Genomic DNA, 25421 nt, shown 5'->3' with positions numbered 1-25421 from the left:
AGTCGGTCCAACCCTCAAGTGACATTTCCTTTCCTTTCCTTTCCGTTCTTTTTTCCTTATTGCAATGGGCCGGATATGCATATCAATAGGTTGGCTAAAATGTAAGTGGCTGGAAAAGGAATAACCAATTCTTTGTTGACCATGGTTTCGGTGCAGATATTGAGGGATTTATCCTTGGCTCATGCGCTGCGTCTGCTTGAGATATCCAATTTTTGATGACAACCTCAAGGACATTGACTCAATCCAAAAGAATTCCTCGCAGATTTTGACATTGGCCTGCCAATCTCGTGGAGTAGGTCGCGCATCTAGCAGGGACGAACCCAGGATCCAAGGTTCAGACCCAGGATCACTCGTCGAGACAAGGACAGTCCCGACCCACGTCATGAAGTCCTCATTCTTCTCGGATACATCAATGAAAAGAGAATTTAAGTATCGGCATCGAACTTGTAAATAGGATTTTGTTAACCAATACATAGATCTGGTGTCATCATTGGAATAGCAGAAACCAAGGAGACCGAGTATGAGGAGTTTCTCGACCAGCGACAAGCTTGGATGTAGTAGGAATTCGCCGCAAAGTGTGATATTCTTCGTGTTATGAGAGAGATAATGTAGGCGATTGATGTCCTTCTCCCGTAAAGAGTTAACGATCTCCTGACCCCACATATTGACCCGCGATATCAGCACTATGATCTGATGGCTCAGCTGGCTCGACAATGCAAGGTTCATGAGGCCCGGTGGGAATTTGGCAATGACACTGCACAGGTCCGGGTCGAATGGATGAGTCGGGTAAGTGAACTTTCCGTCTGAAGGTATGAGGGTTTGCTGATGAGTTGAAATGTAGTGCCGAGTGGCATAAAAGGTTAACCAGCTAGCAACGAAAAACGAAACATGATTAGTTCTGGCCATCTTTCAGAAGGTGGCGGGCCTCCAAATGGGCACTTACGCGACCGCTATTGTTCTAAGGAAGCCGTCAAATCCTAGAAAGAAGCAATCAAAAAAGTGGCTCATGCAGACACTGGAGATATCCTTACCTAGTCTGTCTGGGCCACCCCTGAGAGAGACAACATGTCTGATACCCTGGGTATGCATATCGACTGCATCGAATCTTCCTGACATTGCCTGGAAATTCCAGATTAATATGCCGTGTTTGACCGTAGCTGGGGAGGGACAGGCTTACTTCAAATCCGCAGAGGTTACTAAGTGTCACTACGACTGCATCATTTGACCTTTGCGACTCGTCCATCAATCGCTGCCGTAGCAGAGAGACTGCTAACTGGTAGTACTTCAGCGTCTCTGAAGAACGCTCGCGGTTGCCGTTTGCTGCAATGTCAGCACCCAGGGAAGCCATGGCAACCATGGCGCTGAAGACCATTCGGTCATGCAGAATGAATGGGATATACTGGCGTAGGAGCGAGAGGTCTTGTCCGACCCCCATGAAGTGCGGCCTCTGATTTGCAGATGGAGCATAATATTTCACATCTGGCCATGAAGACCAAGGTGGTCAGCTCCTGTTGCCCATGTTGCAACTTGAAAGCAATTAGACGTTTTGAGAAACATACAGAACTGGACTGCTCGCTGGACAAAAGGGTTCGTCTTCAGCGGATAGCCGGTATGCTGCAATTCCACCGTATTGGGGCTTCCCAAATGACTCCCTTCTCTAGAAACAGAAGTATTTCCTGAACTGTGATGACGGTGAAAGGGTATTCGATTGCGCTTCAGAGGGCGGTTGCCAGGGCTTGCGTGCTGCGATAAATCCTGTATCTCTTCTTCATCTTCTTGGTGTCGAGCTGAGGGCGGAGACGAGGCTTTTGATGCGTGTCCACTTCGAGGTTCACTGCGCCGGTACATCCTCTCGCGATTCAGTCATTGTCCGTAGAGGTATTCATGATGCCTGTGATGAGTAGAAGCTGGAATATATGCAAGATAAGCAGAGCCATAAGTCCTAGACGATGCTCGTTTTACGGCTCTCGGTATTTGTCCAAAGTGAGAAGTTGGTCGGATCTCAGGGTCCATCCCCGGGGCTAAGAACAGGGAGCAAAGGCGTCGAATCGGAACGATGTTCCTGATACTTCAGGGATAGTTTGACTATGTTTTGTCGCGTTCTTTGCCCGGTGATCAGGTGTCATAAGCACTGGCAACTGAACAATCGACTGTATATCGTGTCCATGTTTCCTAGAGATTCCGGCTCATCAATCAGCCTGGGAATCGGTCAAGTCCGTCTATTGACCCAGGACTGAATGTGCAGTGATCTTCTGATGGGAATTGCAGAGCCGAGGCCTCCCACCAATGTTACCTACATCAGGCGATGCTCAATGACAGCCTCGCGCCTGGGGAAATTATGTAAGCGAGGCATGAAATCCTGCATTACCAACACGGTTGTTTCCTCCGTTCTCACATCCAGCCCAACACCATATTCTCGCGTGAACATGTGGGTATAAAGTGGGCTGATAATATCGACGAAACATCATATTATGGTCTTCAACTGGCAAAATCGAGCATAATCCAAGTCATAGTCTGCCGCCAGAAAAAAGTACTTGGAGAACCTTGTACAAGGACGAGTACCACATTTTTATCCACGTCGAGAAACGAGGCAATATAGTGTTGCAATTGCTATCTTCACTCACACCGGCAAGGGATTACCTGAGTCTTATCTACTGCCATACGTAGCACACATCATGCTCCCAACGCCCTCAACCTCGCACGTCTCCTACGACACAATCTACGAACCCGCTGAAGATTCGTATTTGTTTCTCGACACACTCTCCTCCCCCTCCGAAACAGAATGGCTTCATGCACGCTTCGCCACAAGTTCAGATCCCAGCATGACCAGTAGTTCCTTATCCCCGGCGCCCTTTCTCGTCGAGCTCGGTCCAGGCTCAGGCGTGATAATCGCCTTCCTGACCACGCACGCCTGCACGATTTTCGGCAGGGACATCCTGAGTCTCGGGATCGACGTCAACACGTACGCGTGTCAGGCTACGAGAATGACGGCCGAAAAGGCCCTGGCCGAGCCGAAAGGAAGCAATGGAACTAGCAACAGCAACAGCATTTACATGTCATCCGTGAGCGGCGACCTCACCACCGCACTTCGACCGAGCGAAGTCGACATACTAGTTTTCAACCCGCCGTACGTGCCTACGGACTCCGTCCCCACCTTCCCCGGCACGTCGAGCGCAGATGGAAAGATATCCTTCGAAGAATCTTCGCATCTGCTCTCGCTCTCTTACGCCGGTGGTGCAGACGGAATGGAAGTCACGAACCGCATGCTCGCGCAAATCCCCGAGGTTCTGAGCAGTCGAGGAGTGGCTTACATTTTGTTCTGTCGGGGCAACAAACCTGAACAAGTCAAGGCCTGGATTGCAACTTGGGAAGGAACCGAGGAGTGGAAATGGTGCGCCGAGACCGTAGGCACAAGCGGCAAGACTGCTGGATGGGAAATGCTGGAGATCGTGAGGATATGGAGGCAGAGTAACCAGGGGGCTTGAAGCATGAGAAATGTGCAGAGAAGCAAGGATGAGTGCATGGATTCAAAAAATCCACATCTGATGGTTTCTCTAATGGGCCTGTCCGACACCTAGAAGCAGTATGCTTGGACACACCACGTGCTGAGGGCGTTTCCCTCGCCCCACTCACAGCCACAACAATATAGGACAGCCAGCGGTACCGACATGATCTTTTACTGCTGATGCTCAGACTGTCTGGGATGGCTCCAAAGCTCAATACCCCAACCCGTACGCTTTGACGCGAGAAAAGTAAAAGGGCTTGTCGTGCCTCAAGCTAAACTCGCTCCAGTCATCCGTCAAAAGATTATAACTCCAGAAGCCTTTCCAGTTAAGTTTATTATTCCTGGTCATATGCTTGGACCTTCCGGCCGACTTCAAGCTCAGATGCATGGTATACCTGTACCGGGGACCGGCCCCCTCGGTCTCGATCTGCAAGTCGCCAGGAGCCAAGGTCGAGACGTCGGACGGTCCTATACCTTCTTGTGTTACCTCCGCCGCTGAGTTGTCAAGACTAGGATGGCATAGTCGCCATCGACCTCTCAGAACATGCTTCATGATCTGCTGGGCAGCTGGTGGAGGCGCAACATTACCCGAGCTGCCTGCTGCTGCTGATGCGGTAGAAGTCGACGTCGCAGTTTTCCCCGAGGCTGACTTCCCGGACGCTGGGGTGATCTTCAAGGAGCTTGCAACGTCTTTCTTATTGGAACGAACGTAGGCTAAATTTTCTGGCGTCAGATGATGAACAACATCGATCGGCTCTTCGACAGTGAGAAGCGACATGCAAGTGCCGTCTCGGAAGAAACGGAGGTAGCGGTAATATGTGACCACGTGAATCGGGTTGTTCCACGTATACGCCGTGGCCGACGCACCACCAGGTCGGGTGTAATTGACGGTAGATATGTAAACGCCTGTGAAACGAACACGAGGATGATTGTGAAATACATCCCGCCAGAGTATTTCCTTGGGAAAAGACGATTCTCCGACGGCAGGTAGATCCTCGTCGTAGTCTTCGCCCACTTCGCGGAAGACGAGTTCCCGTCCTTGCAGGTCGGTCATGAAATGATACTGTTGCCCGCCCAGACCAAACTCTGAGCCGAGGGCGATCCGTTTCCAGATGCTGTTGTCGGTCCAGACGTGGTACGCCAGTTTCTTGCAGACAAGTGCCAGGCGAGAGAACACGGCCGGATCATAGATGGCCACATGTTGGAGCAAATCTAAAAGCACTTCGGTCGGCAGCTTCTCGATCGGGCACGGTGGTGGATGGTCACCCTCGATGACGGGCGGTACTCCTTGAATCCGACAATGCGCGAAGCTATCGATGAGCTCAGCAGTGGGTATAGGATCTTCTAGGGGTTCTTTCGATGAGTGGTGGGCGGTCGAAGGGACGGTGGCAGCCGCGTTGGATGGGTTCGTCGTCGGCTTTGACTTGGACGGTGGAAAATGTTTTTGTCTGTATGATTGATCGACCTTTGCGTCGAGTCTGTACGCTTTTCGATAATGTGCCAGGCTATCACCAAGATTGCCCTGTCTCTCTCTTTCTACGGCGTGTTCGAAATGCTCAAGGGCACTTGTCGGCTCCTTTTGCGGAAGTCTCCGTGTAAATTCATCATCGTCGATGTTGTCGTGTATGGTGAGTCCTTCGACACCCTGGGCCAGGATTGAACTGCTCTCGCCGGCCTGATCTTCATCACTATAATGATCTAATTCATCTTTGATGTCGGCTACCAGGTGGCGAGTAGGCGGCTTGTTAGTCGGTCTCTCAAGTCTGGCTTCACTCGTTCTTCTGGTCCTTTCTGGTTTCGACTTTGATGATTGTCCCTGTGGTTTCCTTGCGCGCGCATTAACTTCTTCTTTCCATTGCTGGCGAAACCGTTCCAGGGCTGAGGCTGAATCATCCATCGTTCCGGGACTGATTGACGTCTTATCTACAAATCCCGGACGTCGATCAAACGGAGCAGTTGTCTTCTCTGTGCAGTGAGTGGTCAATGGAGGGATGACGCCTGCGCCATTAGTTTAGAAACCGCCGAACATTGACCAAGGTCAACGACAAGTATTATAAGCAGGTAAAAGAGAGGAGCGAATAGCAGAGTAGGATGAGTAGATTTGTCTCATTATGGGATTACAAAGACACATAACGCGAGGTTCGGAGATTCTGGGGGCATTTGGTATTAGTGGAGGGCGATGTCATTGACTCGCGCCCTCCGGTGCCGGCGTCTCCCGATAAATATCCGTCCAGGCGGCGAACCGCATCTTTTTTTTGATTCTCACAGTCTCGATGTCATAGTCATATTTGTTGCCTCTGTGTATAGACTCAACGCCTCTCTCCCTTTCACTCAACTCTACCCTCGATCCTCGAACTTTCCAATACGGGTTGCGCGTTGGATTCAAGAGTCGTTTCTTCTGCACCAGACGTCGTGACGTCGTCGGCTTGAATGTCCTACTCCTTCACCTCCGAACCTGCACAGGCACTGGACACTCAATCCTCGCTCAGTCAGGATGCACAACCACATCTCCAGGGACAGCGACATGACAGAGTACAGCTCCAAGAATCGGAGTTAGCTGCCAATATGTCGACCTCTCCTCACCTCGACATAACCACCTCACAGCGCATGGTCTCCGCCACCTGGGGCAGCGTCTTGACCTCACTACTAGGTATATCTTGATCCTTTTCACTGTGGCCCTGACTATTTTCTGATCTCTCGAAATTCAGTCACACCTCTCGATGTAGTACGTGTACGACTACAAGCACAACATGCTCCGACTCCCGTCAACCTTTCCCGCTTCGCAGCATACTCTACCAATTTTAAACAACTACCTCCCGACCTAGGTATCAATTCGTGTTGCCGAGAAGTCTTCTGGGTAGGGAACAATGGACAATTCTGTCTGGCCGGGAATGCGCCGACACATATCGCGGATGCAGCTGGACCGGAATGTGCGGTGGAAGAGACCCAGCGGAAAACATTCAATTCAACTTTGGATGGACTGAAAAAGATTGCGAGGAACGAAGGATATACCACATTATGGCGTGGACTGTCTCCAACATTGATGATGGCAATTCCTGGCAATGTCATCTACTTTACAGGCTATGACTGGCTCCGGTACAGTCATGCCAGCCCGCTCAAGAAATTAGCCAGCGATGTTTATGTCCCTCTTGTCGCTGGCTCTATTGCCCGGATAGCCGCAGCCGTCGCAGTCTCGCCGATTGAAATGTTCCGAACAAGGATGCAAGCGACGACTGGAACTAGTGTTTTCAAAGAGACCTTGCTCGGAATGCACCGAATGACACAAACCCAGGGTTACACCTCTCTGTGGCGAGGACTGACTCTGACTATGTGGCGGGATGTACCCTTTTCCGGGATATATTGGTGGGGATATGAAGCTGTACGGAACCGACTAACGGATGCTCGGGAAGCTGCCAAAGGCCACGACCTCAGCCCCGCGAGATCCTTGACGGGAGGACGAGAGTCCCAGGCGAATGAGAGTCATATGACAACATTCGTCGACAGCTTTCTGGCAGGCTCGGTTTCTGGTGCAGTTGCTGCATTCGTCACAACGCCATTTGATGTTGGAAAGACACGTCAACAGGTTTACCATCATGCCGGAGATGATGCACCTTCAGTGGTGGCTGCCAAGCAACTTGCGAAGCAGGGCAAGTTGATTCCCGAAGAATTGTCGATGCCGCGATTCTTATATCACATTTTCCACGAAGAAGGAATGGCCGGACTATTCAAAGGTTGGGCCGCACGGTGTATGAAGGTCGCTCCTGCTTGCGCCATCATGATCAGCAGTTATGAGGTGGGGAAGAAATGGGCACGGAGAGTGAATGAGAAGAGAGAGCTCGGCAAAGCTGAAGCTTGAAGCCTGAAGTCTTTTGCTTTGCAAGGGGGCTTTTGTTCATGTGTTTTTTCGTCTCGTTCATGGGCTCTGGAGAGTCCTTGTGTGTGTCCTTGTGTGTTTGTATCATTACGGGCGGGAAACCTTTTCATCTCCTGCATAGCAATGGCGTCTCTGGTGCTTGGATTTTGGTTCTGCATGACTTTTTGAGACTCTGATTGTCTGTGTATATACGCGGCTCCTCGGCCTCTATTCGACTCTGCCCAATTATGAATGAATAATAAAAGACGACTTTGTCAGATCGTACTGAGTTTTGCTTTTTAACTTTGAATTGCTCATGGAGGGAGTGAATATCAGATGACTGACTAACTAGTTTCTATGGTCCGGAGGGAGTAATTATCTACTGTATATGCTCTGAAGGAATGGCTGTTTTGGCAGTGAGTATTCTGTATCCCTTCTGTGGCCTCTGGAAAAAATGATGCTGCTCAAGACGGAGGCGGCATCTCCTCGACCTGGGCGGCACCGCCGATGCCCTCGACCCAATCGATGCGTCGCGGCGCGAACAACTCGGCGCCGGGTTTGGTGTTGTTGATGACGTCGGCGTCGTCCATGATGCCCGCCTTGAGGACCAAGAGGCCGTCCCTGCCGCCGAAGGTGTCGCCGTAGCGGAAGAGCGTGGTGCCGCAGTCCGGGCAGAAACAGTTGGTCATGCGCTTGCCGCTGTTGGCGGTGGTGGAGATCTCCTTGGGCGCACCCTTTGTGATCTTGACCTGCTCGCTGGGCACGACGATGTTGTGACTGTACAGGCCGCCGGAGATGTGGCGGCAGTCGTTGCAGTGACAGAGGGCCTATTTTTTTTTGTTTGAAGAGGTGTCAGTTCAAGGAAATCTTCCACAACATCCATGTCATTCGGCCCCGCCCGGGGTACCCGGACCGTACCCGGCAGGGCCCCCAAGGGGGTCGGCATGTTTGAGAGAGGAGGTTCTTCGTAATCTTACCGTCATGGCGGGTTCACCGGTGTATTCAAGGTTGATACCCTTGCAGAAGCAGGATCCGGTAGGCATGATGGGGAATTGGAGATGAGCAAGTTTGAATGTTATCAAATAGTTGGTAATGTTGTATTGACTTGGGGAATGGATTGAGGTCGATGGTTTGATATCATGTCGAACTCTTCCCGGGGGGGACTTGGCCTTCTTATAGACACTGAACTTGTAAAGTATTTGTCAACCCTGTAGAGGGCCACTTTTGGAGAGTCAATCGACTATGCATCACTTATTGAAATAGATCCGCCCATCCCGTTCGAGGAGAGAAGACTTGATCCACGCGGGCTTGTTCTTGTTGTTGCGTCAATTGTTCTGTGACTCAGCTTCTAACCTATCCGAGGGCGGCGCACAGGAGAGAACTTGACAGCCCTGACAAGACAGAATGAACAGATGCCTGATTTTCAAACGCCGAGGAGCAAAAGCTATCATCAAAGCTCCGCTAAGGAAGTGGCAGTTTTCGCGTTATCCATCCTATTCGATGTACCGGGATAATGTAATCTCACATCTGATGCGTCCGAAGAATTGTGGAGTTTGTGTTCGTCGCCGCTTTCTTCCGTGATTCCCGAATTGGCTTAGTGTAGTTAAAGCAGCATCCAGAGTTCACCAAACGAAGAGAAGTTCCCCTCTAACGGCGTGAAAATAATCTTGGGCTCCATCTTAAATTCAGCGGCAGGGTCTCGAATCAGCATGGGGGAGATGGATAAATGCTACGTATGATGAAGAGTAGCCGGGGGCTATTAGTCCAATGTACTCGTAACCCTGAATTGGCTTCCGCCGGATCGTCGTTGGTGATAGAGGGGATAGACATCGGTGACCCCCTGCCGGTCTCCGCCAAGGCTGAGACACATCAGGGGGGTCATCCAAGCTACCTGACTCAGTTGCAAACGCCGTGCTCCAGGAAGAGTGAGACGATCTCTTGCTACTTTACACAGGCTGGAACACTAACTGAACATCACGCAAAGGAGCTGAACAGGGAATGCAGGCTGTCGTCCTTGTCAACGTGTTAACTTATTAACGAGCGTAGCGATTTGGAATTCAGATCTGACATTATATGCAAAGAGGAAGGGATGAATCATTGATCACTCTGTAGCCCATCGTTCAGACCGAGTCAGTCCTCGATTTCATAAACCCTTTATAGTCATGACCAATAGTGACTTCCAGGAATTCCAGTAACACTTTGTGATCATCCATCACCACGCTACCTCTTGGCCGTCAAAGGAAAGGAATTTGCCCGACGAGTTTTCTTGAGTTGCACCATCAATCTACTCACGGTCAGTCGTTTGATTACTCAACATGGGGACGAGGTCCGACTTACTACTTGCAGTACACCTTCGACGCTCTGCGCGACTGTCATCGGCGGCTTGCCAGGGTAATTCCAAGATTTTGCAGCCAAATCACCCATTTCCGTCTGAACCCATCTGCTTTGTGTTAGTTGTTATCCGTGTCACAGACTGCCGTCAAGGCGCCAACTCACCCAGGATGTACAGCGACACTGACGATACCTTGGTCTCGCAGCTCAAAGTGTAGTTTGCGTACGATCCAATTCAATGCCGCCTTGGAAGGTCCATACGCGCCGCCCGGCATTGGCTCCATCAACTCACCGATGCATCCCACAGACGAAGACAGAAAGAATACCTTCTTCGGACTCGATGCCTCGGAATCCGTTGAGGTTTGTTGCATCAAGGGCCAGAACGCCTGAAACAACATCAACGGGGAAATGGTGTTTGCCTCATAATGCTCCCTCATCTCTTGCGCTGTGGTTTCAAGTGCTGATTTCATAAGGCCAGTCTGACCAATGGAGCTGATGAAGACATCGATGTGATCAATGGACGAACTCAATTTGGACTTGATCAACTCTTTGAGGCCGTCTCGTTCGGGGACATTGCTGACATCGACTGCGAGAGTGTGCAAATTACTACCTTCACCCCTTGGCCCTTTTGAGCATTCATCCTCGAGGTTCGAAGCCCGTACGGGATCTCTAACGACGCCGATGACGGTAGTCTGAGGCCGAGCAAAAAGTGCCTGCACAATTCCAAGGCCAATACCTAGAGCAGGTGTCAATTGAACTCGCTCAAAACCACAACTCGCAGAAGTCGATGCATGAATGTACCCTTGTTGGCCCCGAGAACGACGTAAGTAATGTTTTGAGAGATACCGGCCATGCTGGAAAATGTAGTGTGTCTCAATGGTGGTGACGAAGGTTCAGTTGAAGATGTGCGGGTGGAAAAGGCCACAGAGAGCGTTTGCGGGGTTTAAATACTACCATGGCACCGGCTAAGCAGCTGCCCAGCGCTATGAACATTCTAAAGACCAATAAGAGCGAGGAGTCAATGTGTCTCAGTAAGTGGGAAAATGCCAACAACGATCGATGTTTGCTTTCGGAGTAGTCGGGTTCACTGAGGGCTCAAAGTGGTATGTACTTGGTCTTATCGGGGTTTGATCGATCTGGAATAGATGATGGAGCATTTGTATATCAATCTACAACCCTTGATTATACACATAGGCATGTCTTGGAGGCTACAAATGATGCAGCTCTCGAAAGAAATGAATGCTTTCATGGTTGATACGATTACATAAGAAAGGGGGAGGACGAGGCTGTGTGGTTCGCCAAGACATCGGGGAAATCCAGCGACGAGGCTCCGATTAGAAGTTTTTGATGGGCTTCCCGCAGCATTTTTGTCTTTGATATCTACCTACATAAAGTGCCCTCACTCTCTACTCACCCACCCACCACTCGACACATGTACACTTAAGGGCCCTGCTTCTCCGGGCATATCGAAACCAGGAATGGAAAAGCTCCAATCCAAACCTGTATCCAGCCAGGAAAAATCCAGATTAGCAAAGGGGAAAAAGCGATCTGCTACTGAAGCCTTTGCCCCCAAGTCCACGACGGTTCAGGATGCGCTTCAAGCACACCGCAAGAATCCGTCACTTGGAAAAACCGTCACTTTCACACATGGGTCCGAGAGCAGCCCCTTGGACAACGTGGCAACGGCCAAGACAGCATCATACAAGTCTACCAAGGGATCAAATTTAAGGGAACGTGCTCACGCATTACTTTCCGTCCGACAGAAACTACCGATATACGAGCACGCAGATGCAATTAGACAGGCATTGCGGGACAATGACGTACTACTCTTGGTCGGGGAGACGGGTTCCGGAAAGTCAACGCAGATCCCACAGTTCTTGGTCAACGAGCGATGGTGCAAGAGGACGACCATCAAAGGTGGCGCAAAGGTGGGAGGATGTATCGCCATCACACAACCTCGAAGGGTTGCCGCCATTTCACTGGCTCGACGTGTCGCCGAAGAGATGGGCACGCCTCTGGGAAACTCCAGCCCCGCTTCGCAGGTTGGGTACTCGGTCAGGTTCGAGAACAGCACGAGTCCGGGGATGAAAATCAAGTTTCTGACGGAGGGCATGCTTTTGCAAGAGATGCTACGAGACCCTTGGCTGAGAGAATACTCCGCCATCGTGGTTGACGAAGTACATGAGCGAGGTGTGAATGTCGATCTGGTGTTGGGGTTTTTGAGGAGGCTCCAAGAGCAGAGGAGTGCAGATGACGGAAGAGGAGGCGTCGGTATGAAGGTCGTCGTCATGAGTGCTACAGCGGACATGGAGAAGATTCAGAGGTTTTTCGTTGTTGACTCACCGGATGATACTCGGCTCCAGATGGACGACGACAAAGAAACTGACAAGCGCAAAGAACCTCCTGTTTCTATCAAAAGCCAGTCCAAAGCGACCACGCTCTTCATCAAGGGTCGTCAATACCCCGTCACCGTCAATTACGCACCCACCCCTGTCCCCGACATAATCGACGCCGCCTTCGAACGCATCAAGCATATCCACACCCACTCTCCTCTCCCAGGAGACATTTTGGTTTTTCTCACCGGCCAAGAAACGGTCGAATCCCTCATGAGCCTCGTGACCGCATGGTCCGCGTCCATCCTGAAAGACGCGACCCTCAACAAAACACTTCCCAAACTTCTCATCCTCCCACTCTACGCCGCGCTCCCGTCCCCGGCCCAACAGCGGGTCTTCCAACCCACGCCCAAATTCACGCGCAAGATCATCCTGGCGACCAACATCGCCGAAACCTCCATCACGGTCCCGGGGATCCGACACGTCGTCGACACGGGCAAAGCCAAGCAACGACTCTTTCGACCTTCCCTCAACCTCGACACCCTCTTGACCGTGCCCATCTCACGCAGTTCCGCCAACCAACGCTCCGGCCGGGCGGGCCGTGACGCGCCCGGCACGGCGTACAGACTCTACACGCGGTCCGATTTCACCTCCCTCGCCCAAGACACCGAACCGGAGATTTTGCGGTGCGACCTGTCCCAACTCGTCTTGACCCTCAAGGCCCACGGGATCGACGACCTCTCCTCGTTTCCGTTCCTGACGACGCCACCTCGTCGTGCTCTCGAACGCGCCCTGGTCCACTTGCTTCAACTGTCCGCCTTGGACCCCAAATCCGGACAAATCACCGCGCTAGGTCGGGAGATGAGCGTCCTCCCTCTACCCGCCAGCCTCGCCAGGGTGCTCCTCGCCAGCGCAGACCCAAACCACGCGTGCACGACCGAGATCATAGACATCGTGTCCGCATTGAGTGTGGAAAACGTCTTTCTCAACGTCCACCGTGGTGGTGATTCTGGTCAGGATTCTGTTGGGAAGATGCCGTCTGATCCATTGAAGCCTGAAGCCATGGTCAAGTCGAGCAACTCTCGCCCTGGGGGACGTACCGACACCACTACCGCCAGCACTGGCAACAATCATGGTGGTGGTGACGGTGATGACGACGACGACGACGACGATGATGATGATGATGATGACAACTCGACATCCCGATCAAACATCATCTCTCAAAACCGCAACTCCCTCTACCGACGTGAAGGGGATCACCTCACCCTCTTGACCACCGTTCGAGCCTACTCGGCCGAACAAACGGACCGTCGCCGCTGGTGTCAAGACCGGGGGATTTCTCACCGTGCCATGTCCGGAGCGATGGACGTTAGGAAACAACTTGCGAATATAATGGAGCGTCGTAAGAAAGCTTCGTCTTCCACTTCTACCACCAGTAACGGCACCAGCAGCGACGCCGTACACGACCCGACCACCCTCTCTACCAGAATCCTCAAAACCCTCTTGACCGGATTCCACACCAACGTCGCACGTCTGTCGAGTGACGGATCTTACCGTACGTTGGTCACGAATCAACCAGTGTCGATCCATCCGAGCAGTGTCCTTTTTTCTGTCGGCGGACCACCCACTTCCTCCGTGGACGATGACGACGGCGGCAACAACACGAAATCGACCAGAAATACAGGTGTCGCGAGTACGGGCGGAGGAAGTCGTCGTAAATTCCAAGGTATAATGTACAATGAGTTCGTCTACACGGGTACAAAGGCCTACGCCAGGGGTGTGTCGGCGATAGAGATGAGATGGGTCGAGGAGGTTTTGAAGTCTACACAGTAGTCTAAACAGATAGTCAGAACTTGAAACTTGGGAATTGAATAAACGCATTTCTCAAAACACAAAACATAAAGATTGTCTATATGCATCTACCATCGTCCATTCAGCATCGAGAATGCCATCTTGTTCCTTTCAGAGCAGACGCGGATCCGTCAAGACAAACTCGATAGACATGATGGGCCTAATCTCAACATTAAAGAATGTATAGCAGACCATGAAAGTTGCCTAGGCACTCTTGTTCCCATCGTGTCATTGCTGTAGAATCCAAACCGGATCCCACTGCCACTGCATCAAGTAACTCGATTCGTATAACACACAGACCGCTAATGAACGAATGAATTTTGATCGTGAAAATGACCTCGGCCCTCCAGATTTCTTTTGACTGCACAGAACAAGTGGAAAAGTCTTAGCACTGCTCATATGAAACCCCTTGCGCCACAAAATCAATCTTCCAGCAAATAATGAAATCCCGGTCCTCCATCTCATCTTTCTTGCGAGAGAGAGAGACGGCATCTGCTGTTCGTATGCTCCCCAACTCCCCCATCCCTTTTGCTTAATATCGATCATCCTCTGCATCGAAAAGCCGGGATACTGGTATCTTAAATATATAACGTATGTGCATCATCATAACTCGTTAAAAAAAAAGAGTGATTGCTGTGCGCAATGTGGCTGCTCGGGACTTGGAGGGTAAGGCGAGGGAGACTCGATTACCGAACCCAGTCCTCATCCTCTCGTTCATCGCCGTCCAAGGACAATTCGGGATTCGACATGTCTGGAGCTACTGACCACGACGGATCTTGAGCAATGCTGGTGGCAGGCATAGGAGGTTTTTGCTGAGTCATATTCCCCGTAGGAAGATTTTCCATGTGTGCGTACATCTGTGCTTCTCGTATTGTATAGGGATGTTCACCGTTTCCGGCACTTCCTGGTGTCGATACGCTCGGGGTAATACCTCGACTTACACTGGACATTCGTGACTGTGTTTGAGATGGGTCGGGAGATGCCATCTGCATCTGCGCCATTTGTTTCTGCATCTGGATGCTCTGTATTCGCCTTGTCTCTGCTTCAGCTCGTTTAAGATAGTCATCAATATCAAGACCTCCGAGATTTTCAGTAGCCAACATGTTGGCTTGGGGTGTGCCATAGTACGAGGACGCCGAAGACAACCGGTATCTGTCGGAGGCATCGTCTCCTCCAGCACTACTGAAATCATTGAATGTTTCTGGATTTGGTTTTGCGTCAACCGACACCGATTTTTGGTCACTGGTCCAGCGACTTGATGGTGGGGACTGATCCTCAACCTCTGACACATCCCCATTTGAAGAGTTCAAGCCAACCTGGTTGATCTGTTTCGCCAATTCGAAAGCCTGATAGTTTGATTGTTGCGGCTGATTGTAAGTATCAAATGAACCTGCATTGTAGAAATTGTTGTTGGCGTTGTTGCTCATGTTGTTCATATTGCCAGTATTGTCGAGGTTGAACGTTGACCAGTCAACCGAGGCTATGTCGCTGTACTTTGGCGGATCGTACTCATGTGCTTGTTCGTATGTCATGAACCAGCTCTCGGGAAATTGTTCTGGCAAAGTCAGGTCGGACTGACTTGGATTCTGACTGTTTTGCAGACTGTTGGTCTGTGTCGGAGGGGTGTCGGTCCCAAACGGCGAATAAGAATAGGCAGAGGGATCGAAATGGGGAAGGTTGAGGTCTTGTAACGGAGTGTGAGAGTATTTTTGAGGACCAAGTATCGGCGAATTGTGCTCCGACCTTGCCCTGCGGTCCATCATAGCCATCGCATCGGTGACGGAATGGTGTAACGGTGACTCTTGATGAGGTCTCGTAGACTTAGTGAGCAAGAGATTGTCCGTCGATCGTTGGGCGATCTCCCGGTGCCCATGAAGGGAATTCGATCGCGAGGGAATCTTGTAAGGAGCCCCAAGCTGGTTGTGAGCATCGTTGAATTTGTGCACTGGCTTATGGTGACCGTTGGTGAAGATGGTCGTTTTTGGATCATGGGAGTTGTGGTTCGGACGAGGCTTAGGGCTTTCTTTCGCATGCATCAGGTGGGAGATGTCCTCGGGGACAGTGTCGAGATCCTTTTTCAAGGAACAAGTACAGCGCTGGCCATGTTGGCAACAGCAGGTGTTTGTTTCTGGAAGGGTCAGTCCCTGAGCAGGGTTTCGTGACAACACACTGCCTACCGGTCTTCGCACTACTAGGATTTTCATGTGGACACTCCTCTTTCACGTGCGCCTTGTCATGGCATTCACATTTGACATGCTGAGCGCGGGCCTTGCGCAGGCCTCGGCAGTGTTGACATTGTGAGACGGGTCGGCCTTTCTTGTTCACATGGACAAGGGGACGATCTGGGCAAGTCAGTATGACTCCAGATATCTTTTGCCAGCCTCGAGAATCGCAGGACCACTTACCCTGATGGTGACAGGAACTGACCCGATGGCCCCTCACGCAGGCCTCGCAGGCGAATTTCTCTCCGTTGATGAGCATATTGAAGAGAGTGCAACCTTCTCTGTGCTGTACTGCCTTGAGATATGTCGCTGGCGTATCGGTCGGTCGAGCGGGGGGCGAAAGTGGCCGGAGGGACAGACCAGAATGGTATAGGCGGAATCAGCGAGCGATCGACGTGTAGAGGTGGCTCTCGATGTCGGAGTAGCCGGGATATAGTCTCTCAACAGGGGAGAGCCGTTGTTGTCACATATATCTAGCCCAGTAGAAGGTGTTGGCGGCGCAGGGTGCGAGGCGGAGATGATGGGAGGTGATGGCGGAATGGGAAGTGGAAAGTAACGTCGGGGAAAATTTCGAATTAAGAAGACCGCCAGACGCCGAAAACGAGTTGAACAAGGAACGAAAAGAAGGAGGATCAAGGATATCGGGGGTTACGGGTCAGGATCAGCCATGGTGAATGTGACGACTTCTGGCGAAGAAGATGCTGATGGAAGACGCTGTAAGGAACAAGAAGAGTGGTAGGAAGAAGAGTGTGGGTTGGAGCGGGTAGAAATGGAAGTTCGAGAATAATGAGAGAAGCGACTGGGGGGAAGATCTTTACTGTAGGTATGACTATTTAGGCCACACGGAGTACAGCACAGGTCCCAGGGTCCAGGTGTCCAGGTGCCCAGCAGTAACAAGAAAAAGAGGAATTCTCCCGCGCCCGAGGGCCACCGCAAGCCTCGTACTCGTAATAATAATCCCTACAGTGAAGAAAAGAGTGGGTGCGCCACCGGCATGCGCCAGCCTAACTGAATAATAAAATAACTTCCTCGGCGACCAAATAAATGAAGTCACTACGCCTATTAGGCCTATCACCACCTAACAATATATTTGTTACTGGTGCTTTTCCGTACCAACCCGTTGAACAAATATTTTCAGGGTCCTTCTAGATTGTCAATGGCAATTGCCGCTGTCGTCCCTCATACAAGGTATCATTTACTTTATGGTACTCTTTTACTTACCGAGGCTTGATTAGCTACGAGCACATCAACGTACACGTACCTGGCTCCAGAAAACTAGGTACATACAGTAGCCCCGGAGCCCATTGCCCTTACTCATCAAGGCCAGCACGAGTATCCGCCGCCGAGGGATTCGCAGCACCCACCTCCATCCAGTAATGACCTCCCATACGTACTACTGTACACGTGCGCATCCGCCTTTTCTGCCCTCTACTGTAACTCTCTGCCGCGGAAATCTAGCAACCCTGAGAAGCCGCTGAAAGAGGAACCTCTTATAAGTCGGCCATGGTTCTCCCACTCTTGCCCCATTCTGCGAGGTATCAAAAGAAAGAGGTACAGAGTACTTGTACTCATACTTGAATCCTCTATTGTACAGTACAAATTCTTCATCGGGCGTGCCACCCAAGTTGCCTCCGAATTCTGGCAATCGCTAAACACCCTTGCGGAGAATTTTTCAGCTTTAGCCCGGAAGATCGGATTCACATGGGTATAATAATCCCACTGTTCGTACAGATTCCACGTACGATCCTCGTCCCTTTGCCGATATCTAGAAAGGCCAATTATTATTGACGGTTTTTTCCCAAGTCAGCGTCGAGTCAGATCTACTGCATGTTCCTGCCTATTCGGTTCATCCGGCCGCGAGATCCCCACGGCTCGCGGGCTCGCTCCATGTCAGGCTTATCACAATCGTGTTGTACGGACTATGGTACGAACACTGCCTAGGAGGAATACCAATGTACGAGAGCGGAAGTAAAAGTTGCAAAATGGTAAAGTTCAATTTTGGTGTTTGTAACATCAGCTTTTCAACTTCCAACGGAAGAGTAGCTGCTATGTCCCCATCTTCCTCGTCTCTATCATATATCAGGCATGTTTTTGAGGCTTGCAACCCCTTCCCTTGTCGGCCACTCAAAACAAGGCAAGCCAGGCATGAGAAGGATGCAGCCATCATCGGGTTGTCCGTTCGTAGCTTCGTGATGCCTCTCGCGTCTCGCGTTCGTGTTGTTGATCCTTTCTCAAACAGACCGAACGCTGTTGTTCCCAACTCCAAGAAATGCATTGCAGATTTCAAACGAATTCTGTACAGCCCGATAAAATCATGGCTCAATCATTACAACTTTGACTTACACGGTGGGGCCAGCCTTGATGACTTCCTCGGTGGCCTGGTCGGAGTACTTCTTGAAGTTCTCATTGAAGAGAACGGCCAGCTTCGTGACCTCATCGGTGAAGTCGGCGGTGCCGGTCCAGCTCTTCTTGGGATTCAGCAGCTCATCCGGAACATTCGGACAAGTCTTGGGCACGCTGAGGTTGAAGATGTCGTAGGTTTCGTACTCAGCCTTGGCAAGCTCCCCAGAGTGAATGGCATCCAGGATAGCCCGAGTGTACTTCAGTGGGCAACGCTTGCCACCAGTAGCGGCGCCGGCACCAACCCAGCCGGTGTTCAGCAGCCAGGCATTGGTGGAGTGTTCGGAGATCTTGTCTGCCAACATCTTGGCGTATCGCATGGGGTGCAAGGCCAAGAAGGGTTGAGCAAAGCACGAAGAGAAGGTAGCTTGAGGCTCAGTAACACCATCCTCGGTGCCTGCCATCTTGGAGGTGTATCCGGAGATGAAGTGGAACATGGTCTGGGCAGTGTTCAACTTGGAGATCGGTGGCAGAACACCACGAGCGTCACAGGTGAGGAGGATGATGTTGCTGGGGTGGTTGTTGCTTAGACATGGGATCTTTGCGTTGCCGATGTATTCAATGGGGTAGGCGCATCGAGTGTTCTCGGTCAGGGTGGCATCGTCGTAGTCGACTTCACGGGTCTCGGGGTCGAAGACAACGTTCTCAAGGACTGAGCCGAATCGGATGGCACCGAAAATATCTGGTTCCTTCTCCGCAGACAGGTTGATGCACTTGGCGTAGCAACCACCCTCGATGTTGAAGACACCCTTGTCGGACCAACAGTGCTCGTCATCACCGATCAGCTTGCGCTTAGGATCCGCAGATAACGTCGTCTTGCCAGTACCAGACAGACCAAAGAATACAGTCACGTCACCCTTCTGACCTTCGTTGGCCGATGAGTGGAGGGTCAGGACATTGTGCTTGACTGGCATTTCGTAGAAGAGGACTGTGAAGACACCCTTCTTCATCTCACCAGCATATTCAGTTCCGAGAATGACCATCTCTTTTTCGGCAAAGTTGAGCGAAACACTGGTGGCGCTGGTCATACCAGTGGTATATCTGTTGGCCGGGAAGGAGCCGGCATTGTAAATAACATAGTCGGGGTGGAAGTTCTTCAGCTCTTCGCGAGAAGGTCTGATGAGCATGTTCCGCATGAACAAGGCATGGTAGGCACGGGCGCAGACAACTCGGACGCTGATACGGTAGCGCTCGTCCCAGCCGGCATAGCCGTCGATAACGTAAATTCGATTCCGGGTATTGAGGTAGTCGATAGCACGTTCCCGATTGATCTTCCAGACCTGTACGAAGACAACCGTGTCAGCTATCTTTCCCTAAACATTCCGTAGAGACTCCATATCGCTACCAGGGGGGGGAAGTTTGAATGTGGGGCAGGAAACTCCCCCGAATCAGCTGCCGAACATGGGGGCCCGTCTGCACCCGGGTGGCCAAGAATTTCTTAGGCGCAGCCAGAGGCAACAGGACGTCATGGCCCAAGTTGGAGCAACGCGGGGCAAAAGTGCTCGTGTGGGAAACGCTCTTTTCCTGCCGTTCGCCCACATCCAAACAGCTATTGAAGTTGTTGCGGGGAAATTCATTGTGTAGAACTGGCAACGAATGATGGCCACTTCATCGAAGCGTTCTAAAGCATGGGATGCGCCTCGTTGCATCATCATCTTCATCATCCGGCTGGTGATGGCACATGTGAGGAGGACAAGTCCTTGAGGGCATGGGCAGAAGACATGGAGAGTTGATGACGGAGGTGAAAGATAAACCACTTACATCTGGTGACATGGGCTTGTTCACGGGTCCCCACCACACATCCTTCTCTGAGCTTTCCTCTTGAACCACTCGCTTGTCTAGCGGCGAACGACCGGTCTTGTTGCCCGAGTAGGCACTCAGGGCACCCGACGATGTAATAGCTGTACCGGTCTCGTAAACCAGGGCATCTTCGTAGAGAGCTGAGACAGAGGGGTTGGCAACAATGGCCACTCGGTCATAGTCGATGTGAGCCGTAGTGTGAAGTTCCTCTTCAAGTTCCGTGTGTTCACGACCCGGCCTAGGAAGAAACGTCAGTTTGGAATGATCTTGAACAGCGACGACAACATCGACTTACTCAACACCACCCGGGTGGAGAGCGGTCTTGTTGACCGATTGAGAGACCATTCTGGATGTGTATGCTCGCAAATTGGTTTTGGCTAGGTTTGAACGTGCTGTACCAGTTGCAGGAGAAGGCGAGTGAGGACGAATTTGCTGGATAGCCTGAAGACGGGTAGAATAGTCAGAGGCCATGATGCGGAATCGACTCTTTTGTATATTCCTGGAGCCGGGACCAAGCCGAATGTTGCTTCCGATGGACAGTTGTATGACGGGAGACTTCGGAGGACGAAATTGAAGACGCTTCACAACCAGAGTCCGAGATTTTCCGCAGGGCAATGATTGGAGTAGAGACGAGGCCAGTGGGCGTACGTGGGTAAACTATGCTCTGATTATTGGAGATATGATGCGGAGCGTGCAAAATCAGCCTTGATGTCCTTCTTATTATCGTGAATCGAGGCCTGAAGGATGAAGACTCGAGATGAAGTGACGGCAGAAGATAAAGGTCTAGGAAACGCAGGTGGAGGCAGAAAGGGAAAAATCAGCTGAGGGAATGTGACCAGTGTCTTCATTGTCATCGAATGCTCTTCCCCCGCTTCCAATCACCACATTTCCTTCCACCCTTGCCAATACAGGTCCAGTACCACGATTACTGTTTTTTGATCGCTGACTAGACTGCACTGTGCTTGGTTCAAGAGTTATCGACCCTACACAACAACGCCACCGACGCTTCGCGCTCAGATCCAGACTCAGACCATGCAATTGACGGCACATCAGGTTACACGTCGACGAGTAGTATCTCAACTCAATCCTGCTGAGTCAGGGCAGAGTTTTGCTGATCACAGTAGCAACGATGTGTTGATGGTGCAAGACAAGATCGTTTGTAGAGAGCGTTTCGCTGGGATTGATGGGGGCTGCCCAAAACAACCAAGTCCTTACGAGTCTGGACTCCACCAGATGCGCCTTTGCGTCAAACAAAGCGGGGGAATCGCTTTTCATGACCCAGACCAGAGTATCATACCAGGCAAAACATGACACGATGTTATTCTGTGTCATCAATGCCGGTCGCCCGTAAAAAGAGACTACATCATTGTCTTGGAAAACAGACAGATAAATGTATAGTACTTGCGACAATTGACCAAATATACCCAAGCATGATAGTCATGGCAGGTCTTAAAACACGAGAAACCCTGGATATTCCGGCCTGCACTCTTTAAGCAGTCTTCTGCCAGGCTCCGTAAACACCAAGCAAACTGCTGGTCGTGCCTGCCAGTCCAATAATTCCCTCGTCCAAGTTGAGGTAACCCAGTGCAGTACTCGGCACTGTCAGATCGCAAAGGTCAGAAACAAGCTGGATGTTGACAGCCTTTTGTTGTCTGCGAGTCACGGTCAGTCTCAAGCAAAGCATCTCTCGAAGGGAGTAACCTACTTTGCGATCTTCACCTTCTCAACTTTCGCTTCGGCATCCTTCTCATCAACGGCCTTGGTGCGCTGTCTCAGCTTGTACTTGTTGTAGATTCCAGCCAGTGCGCTTGCCGTCAAGCCCGTCCACCAGAATCGGAACGCTGTCGCCTGAATGTTCTTGGCCCTGGGATCCTTCTTGACACCCATAGCATCCAGCACAGTCATCATGTCAAATAGCATGTAGCCGGCATACCCAATCTGTCGCAGGATCTGAAGGTATTGAGTGATCTTGTCTCCGTTGCCCGATTTTACTGCGGCATCATAGATCTCAGAACCAGCACGCAGATGCTCCACAAACTTGCCAATACGCAGGATCTTTCGCGTCAGGCCGAACTGAGTCTTGATCGTGGTCCATGGCTGAATGGAACTGGTCGGATTGTTGGTGCGGTAAAGATACCAGGCGTAGAATCGCGCGAAGTACTGAATGGTACGGAGTACCTTGTCTCGACCGACTACACAGTGATCTGGTCAGCGATGAGTCGTCGAGGTATAATAGTGTATCTTACCTGTAGTCGCGACGTATCGGAGATAATGGGTCACCGCAGGGTGATAGACGACGGCATCTGCAACCATGATTGCAGCCTCGGGAATTTCAGGAACAGAGGCGATTCTGAAACCCACGAAAAGGCTCGATGGCAAATTCGGACGGGCGTAGTCTTTGATAAGGAAGACGTAAAGAAATTTTATCAATCCGAGTCGCGATTCTGACCTGCAGCCGGCGACAAGACCGCGGATTATAAAAGTGGTAAGAATTGTGTTGGAGAGCAAGCCAAAATCGAGGGCGAGCCGTGCATATTATTCCCCGGTTACTCGGGAGTTATAAGGGGCCAGTATGTATCTGCCAATACAGTCTTGGGCATGTGAACCCTGCTACCTCGGTATTTCTAACATTGCCGACTGCAAGATGTCGCCCTGCTGTATGCGTGTGATGGTTTCTATAAAATATATAACCACTCAGCCTAGTCTGATGTCTTATTATTTGCTGACCATTAGGGACCGCCTTCGTGATCTCATCTCACCGCCCAGTTACAACTCTCTGCCATGATAGGGTATTTTTTTGGCTCAGAGGCATGTTATTAAAGATAGTAATGGAGCTGCAAGTCTGTCCAGCTACTAAAATTCTTACTACCATCGATTGATCTTTGAACTGCACCCGCCTAATGCTCTATGAGTCTATCAGAACGTTTGTGTATCTTTTTTTCGGGCGGCTTGGGCAAATATCAAATCCGGAAATATGGTTTTTCCGCCTCATTCAAGCCGAGGCTTCTCCAACCATCCTTTTGCGGAGATGCGAGATAGCGCGACCTCCGGGTCGACTTGGAATTATCTCGGAGATCTGCCAGCAGTCACTGGGCAATAACATGCCGTGACTGTTCCTCGAATAAACTCGTTGCAGTGATTCGAGTATTCAACCTTGCTCCTTACACATACTCGTGCACCTGCAGTGCAGATCTAAGCGCCGCGATGCCTACGAACTCGCCATTTCCCGATATTCAGATCCCCGAGGTTGACCTATGGGGTCTGATGTTTGAACAGCCTCGGGACTTTCCTGATACGCAAGGTAGGTCATACAATTTACACCAGTACATGAAACTGACTGTGCAGTCATATATCGATCTGTTGATGGCTCTCGTCAATACACTTGGACAGATGTCAAAGATGCCGCTACAGGATTCGGAGGCGGTCTCCGTAATCTTTGGGACTGGCAGAAGGGTGATGTCCTGAACGTCTTTGCGCCCAACGATATCGACTTTGCGGCCATTGTCTACGGTGTCTTCTATGCTGGAGGCATAGTGTCACCGGCCAACCCGGCATATTCGGCCGATGAACTCTCCTTTCAATTGACCAATTCCGAGTCGAAAGCTATTGTCACAACCATTGATTTCCTACCAACAGCACTGAAAGCAGCCAAGAAGTCCGGCATACCCGAAGACCGTGTCATTTTACTTGGTCAGGGACGAGACCCCAGCCATAGGTGCAAGCACTGGACCAATATCCGCAAGACTAGTGGTTCAACAAGGTACAGACGGCGCAAGATGCATCCTGACAAGGACCTGGCGTTCCTGGTCTACAGCTCGGGAACAACTGGATTGCCGAAAGGAGTCATGCTCAGCCACCGGAATATCATCTCCGACTTATTGATGGTCAAGTCTGCCATGGGGAAGTGGTACTCGAGTGGCCAAGATAAGATCCTTGGGGTGTTGCCCTTTTACCATATTTATGGGTTGACTGGGTTGGTCCAACAGCCACTTCATCGAGGAATTGAGCTGGTGGTGATGCCATCGTTCAACCTGGAAGTATTCCTAAAGGCCATTCAAAACCACAAGATTACTTTCATCTACGTTGCTCCGCCGGTGATTGTACGGCTGTCTCGGGACAAGCTTGTAGAGCAATACGATCTCAGCAGTGTGAAAATGATCACCAGCGGTGCAGCACCACTCACCAAGGAGCTGGTCGACGCTGTGCACAAAAGATTAAACATTAAGATCAACCAGGCATATGGTCTAAGCGAGACCAGCCCAATGACCCATACGCAGGTAAGAGCCCCGAGTCAGGCGTGTGTTAAGAGTCGCGTATGCTAACGTGGTGGCACCAATAGCCCTGGGACGAATGGTATACCTCCGTGGGAAGCGTCGGGAAAATGTTCCCTAGCATGAAGGCAAAGTATATATCACCCGATGGCGAAGAACTTGGGCCCGGCAAGACTGGAGAACTGTGGTTATATGGACCCAACATCTTCAAGGGATACTGGAAGAATGAAGCCGCGACCAAGGATGCGATAACATCGGATGGTTATTTCAAGACAGGAGACGTCGGCTTCCAGGACGAAAACGGCAACTTCTACATCACAGACCGCGTCAAGGAGCTGATCAAATATAAAGGATTCCAGGTTGCGCCGGCTGAGCTAGAAGGGAAGCTAATGGATCATCCTGCTATCAACGATGTCGCCGTCATCGGAATCAACGACGACCATCAACACACCGAAGTCCCTCGAGCATATGTGGTGGCCCCTGCAGGCAAAACGAGCGAGAAGGATGCGGCAGAAATTGTCAAGTGGCTAGATGGACAAGTGGCCAGCCACAAGAGACTTAGGGGTGGCGTGAGGTTCATTGATGAGATTCCCAAAAGTGCAGCCGGCAAGATCTTACGCCGGGTATTGAAGGATAAAGCAAAAGAGGAAGAATCGAAGCTCAAAGCGAAGTTGTAGACTGTACGGGAGAATTTTGCGCAGAAGGAATACCTCATACATCGATAGTGTATGTCAATGTTACAGCGTGTATACTGTATATCCAGTGTAGTGATATTGTAGGTCTGGCCCTTAGATGTGACCTCGAGGTGGCTTTCTGGGGCCCTGGGAGTCGCCGAGCATCCCTAAAAAGCCAAGA

At 51.0% G+C, this 25421-nt stretch overlaps 10 protein-coding genes across 13 annotated transcripts; 4 read left to right on the top strand and 6 right to left on the bottom strand.

Annotated features, from left to right (window-relative positions):
• Window positions 1-3: 3 nt before the first annotated feature.
• Window positions 4-1939, bottom strand: PV06_03194. 3 transcript variants are annotated; one of them, XM_016403955.1, is made up of 5 exons: window positions 1560-1939; window positions 1178-1479; window positions 1032-1119; window positions 944-977; window positions 4-868 (listed from the first exon to the last, which is right to left on the bottom strand). In XM_016403955.1, the coding sequence occupies exons 1-5, from the start codon at window positions 1846-1848 to the stop codon at window positions 169-171; spliced, it is 1413 nt and encodes a 470-aa protein (XP_016264960.1). In that variant the 5' UTR covers window positions 1849-1939; the 3' UTR covers window positions 4-168. The 3 variants fall into 3 exon arrangements, with proteins under 3 accessions (XP_016264960.1, XP_016264961.1, XP_016264962.1); XM_016403956.1 differs by having other exon boundaries at window positions 4-977; XM_016403957.1 differs by lacking the exon at window positions 1560-1939 and having other exon boundaries at window positions 4-977; window positions 1178-1517.
• A 387-nt stretch (window positions 1940-2326) lies between these two features.
• PV06_03193 (uncharacterized protein) lies at window positions 2327-3818 on the top strand. Its single transcript, XM_016403954.1, has one exon. The coding sequence runs from the start codon at window positions 2676-2678 to the stop codon at window positions 3483-3485; it is 810 nt and encodes a 269-aa protein (XP_016264959.1). The 5' UTR covers window positions 2327-2675; the 3' UTR covers window positions 3486-3818.
• On the bottom strand, window positions 2601-5605 carry PV06_03192 (uncharacterized protein). The gene has a single exon (XM_016403953.1). It carries the CDS (start codon window positions 5400-5402, stop codon window positions 3717-3719), a length of 1686 nt encoding a protein of 561 aa, XP_016264958.1. The 5' UTR covers window positions 5403-5605; the 3' UTR covers window positions 2601-3716.
• Window positions 5606-5777: 172 nt separating this feature from the next.
• PV06_03191 (uncharacterized protein) lies at window positions 5778-7680 on the top strand. Its single transcript, XM_016403952.1, has 2 exons — window positions 5778-6155; window positions 6214-7680. The coding sequence occupies exons 1-2, from the start codon at window positions 5936-5938 to the stop codon at window positions 7359-7361; spliced, it is 1368 nt and encodes a 455-aa protein (XP_016264957.1). The 5' UTR covers window positions 5778-5935; the 3' UTR covers window positions 7362-7680.
• Window positions 7681-7682: 2 nt separating this feature from the next.
• PV06_03190 lies at window positions 7683-8852 on the bottom strand. Of its 2 annotated transcripts, XM_016403951.1 has the most exons (3): window positions 8731-8852; window positions 8336-8671; window positions 7683-8185 (listed from the first exon to the last, which is right to left on the bottom strand). In XM_016403951.1, the coding sequence occupies exons 2-3, from the start codon at window positions 8399-8401 to the stop codon at window positions 7823-7825; spliced, it is 429 nt and encodes a 142-aa protein (XP_016264956.1). In that variant the 5' UTR covers window positions 8402-8671; window positions 8731-8852; the 3' UTR covers window positions 7683-7822. The 2 variants fall into 2 exon arrangements, with proteins under 2 accessions (XP_016264956.1, XP_016264955.1); XM_016403950.1 differs by having other exon boundaries at window positions 8336-8852.
• A 2315-nt stretch (window positions 8853-11167) lies between these two features.
• On the top strand, window positions 11168-13855 carry PV06_03189 (uncharacterized protein; the record flags this gene model as incomplete). The annotated part of the gene is made up of 1 exon (XM_016403949.1): window positions 11168-13855. The coding sequence occupies one exon, from the start codon at window positions 11168-11170 to the stop codon at window positions 13853-13855; it is 2688 nt and encodes an 895-aa protein (XP_016264954.1).
• A 47-nt stretch (window positions 13856-13902) lies between these two features.
• Window positions 13903-16978, bottom strand: PV06_03188 (uncharacterized protein). Its single transcript, XM_016403948.1, has 3 exons — window positions 16279-16978; window positions 16051-16215; window positions 13903-16001 (listed from the first exon to the last, which is right to left on the bottom strand). The coding sequence occupies exons 1-3, from the start codon at window positions 16352-16354 to the stop codon at window positions 14560-14562; spliced, it is 1683 nt and encodes a 560-aa protein (XP_016264953.1). The 5' UTR covers window positions 16355-16978; the 3' UTR covers window positions 13903-14559.
• A 1092-nt stretch (window positions 16979-18070) lies between these two features.
• PV06_03187 (phosphoenolpyruvate carboxykinase [ATP]) lies at window positions 18071-21052 on the bottom strand. Its single transcript, XM_016403947.1, has 3 exons — window positions 20591-21052; window positions 20257-20533; window positions 18071-19775 (listed from the first exon to the last, which is right to left on the bottom strand). Exons 1-3 carry the CDS (start codon window positions 20764-20766, stop codon window positions 18435-18437), a joined length of 1794 nt encoding a protein of 597 aa, XP_016264952.1. The 5' UTR covers window positions 20767-21052; the 3' UTR covers window positions 18071-18434.
• A 78-nt stretch (window positions 21053-21130) lies between these two features.
• On the bottom strand, window positions 21131-22805 carry PV06_03186 (uncharacterized protein). Its single transcript, XM_016403946.1, has 3 exons — window positions 22542-22805; window positions 22001-22487; window positions 21131-21947 (listed from the first exon to the last, which is right to left on the bottom strand). Exons 1-3 carry the CDS (start codon window positions 22606-22608, stop codon window positions 21785-21787), a joined length of 717 nt encoding a protein of 238 aa, XP_016264951.1. The 5' UTR covers window positions 22609-22805; the 3' UTR covers window positions 21131-21784.
• Window positions 22806-23386: 581 nt separating this feature from the next.
• On the top strand, window positions 23387-25307 carry PV06_03185 (uncharacterized protein). The gene is made up of 3 exons (XM_016403945.1): window positions 23387-23596; window positions 23641-24572; window positions 24635-25307. The coding sequence occupies exons 1-3, from the start codon at window positions 23500-23502 to the stop codon at window positions 25241-25243; spliced, it is 1638 nt and encodes a 545-aa protein (XP_016264950.1). The 5' UTR covers window positions 23387-23499; the 3' UTR covers window positions 25244-25307.
• The last annotated feature ends 114 nt before the right edge of the window (window positions 25308-25421 follow it).

Source organism: Exophiala oligosperma (assembly GCF_000835515.1).
Source record: "Exophiala oligosperma strain CBS 72588 unplaced genomic scaffold supercont1.3, whole genome shotgun sequence".
Classification (NCBI taxonomy): domain Eukaryota; kingdom Fungi; phylum Ascomycota; class Eurotiomycetes; order Chaetothyriales; family Herpotrichiellaceae; genus Exophiala; species Exophiala oligosperma.
This window is presented reverse-complemented; position numbering and strand designations above follow the sequence as displayed.

Bases quoted from the DNA above. Each gene is read 5' to 3' on its own strand.
- PV06_03194 (XM_016403955.1), bottom strand. From the start codon at position 1,848: ATGTACCGGCGCAGTGAACCTCGAAGTGGACACGCATCAAAAGCCTCG. The intron at 1,480-1,559 runs GTATGTTTCTCA...CTTCATGGCCAG, and splicing joins CCAGCGAGCAGTCCAGTTCT to ATGTGAAATATTATGCTCCA. The intron at 978-1,031 runs GTAAGGATATCT...GCTTCTTTCTAG, and splicing joins GGGTGGCCCAGACAGACTAG to GATTTGACGGCTTCCTTAGA.
- PV06_03193 (XM_016403954.1), top strand. From the start codon at position 2,676: ATGCTCCCAACGCCCTCAACCTCGCACGTCTCCTACGACACAATCTAC.
- PV06_03192 (XM_016403953.1), bottom strand. From the start codon at position 5,402: ATGGATGATTCAGCCTCAGCCCTGGAACGGTTTCGCCAGCAATGGAAA.
- PV06_03191 (XM_016403952.1), top strand. From the start codon at position 5,936: ATGTCCTACTCCTTCACCTCCGAACCTGCACAGGCACTGGACACTCAA. The intron at 6,156-6,213 runs GTATATCTTGAT...CTCGAAATTCAG, and splicing joins CGTCTTGACCTCACTACTAG to TCACACCTCTCGATGTAGTA.
- PV06_03190 (XM_016403950.1), bottom strand. From the start codon at position 8,401: ATGCCTACCGGATCCTGCTTCTGCAAGGGTATCAACCTTGAATACACC. The intron at 8,186-8,335 runs GTAAGATTACGA...AAAAAAAAATAG, and splicing joins CCGGTGAACCCGCCATGACG to GCCCTCTGTCACTGCAACGA.
- PV06_03188 (XM_016403948.1), bottom strand. From the start codon at position 16,354: ATGCTCATCAACGGAGAGAAATTCGCCTGCGAGGCCTGCGTGAGGGGC. The intron at 16,216-16,278 runs GTAAGTGGTCCT...TGACTTGCCCAG, and splicing joins CAGTTCCTGTCACCATCAGG to ATCGTCCCCTTGTCCATGTG. The intron at 16,002-16,050 runs GTAGGCAGTGTG...TGACCCTTCCAG, and splicing joins TCCTAGTAGTGCGAAGACCG to AAACAAACACCTGCTGTTGC.
- PV06_03187 (XM_016403947.1), bottom strand. From the start codon at position 20,766: ATGGCCTCTGACTATTCTACCCGTCTTCAGGCTATCCAGCAAATTCGT. The intron at 20,534-20,590 runs GTAAGTCGATGT...GTTTCTTCCTAG, and splicing joins CTCCACCCGGGTGGTGTTGA to GCCGGGTCGTGAACACACGG. The intron at 19,776-20,256 runs GTAAGTGGTTTA...GTCTTCGTACAG, and splicing joins ACAAGCCCATGTCACCAGAT to GTCTGGAAGATCAATCGGGA.
- PV06_03186 (XM_016403946.1), bottom strand. From the start codon at position 22,608: ATGGTTGCAGATGCCGTCGTCTATCACCCTGCGGTGACCCATTATCTC. The intron at 22,488-22,541 runs GTAAGATACACT...ATCACTGTGTAG, and splicing joins CCGATACGTCGCGACTACAG to TCGGTCGAGACAAGGTACTC. The intron at 21,948-22,000 runs GTAGGTTACTCC...CGTGACTCGCAG, and splicing joins GAGAAGGTGAAGATCGCAAA to ACAACAAAAGGCTGTCAACA.
- PV06_03185 (XM_016403945.1), top strand. From the start codon at position 23,500: ATGCCTACGAACTCGCCATTTCCCGATATTCAGATCCCCGAGGTTGAC. The intron at 23,597-23,640 runs GTAGGTCATACA...CTGACTGTGCAG, and splicing joins GGACTTTCCTGATACGCAAG to TCATATATCGATCTGTTGAT. The intron at 24,573-24,634 runs GTAAGAGCCCCG...TGGCACCAATAG, and splicing joins GCCCAATGACCCATACGCAG to CCCTGGGACGAATGGTATAC.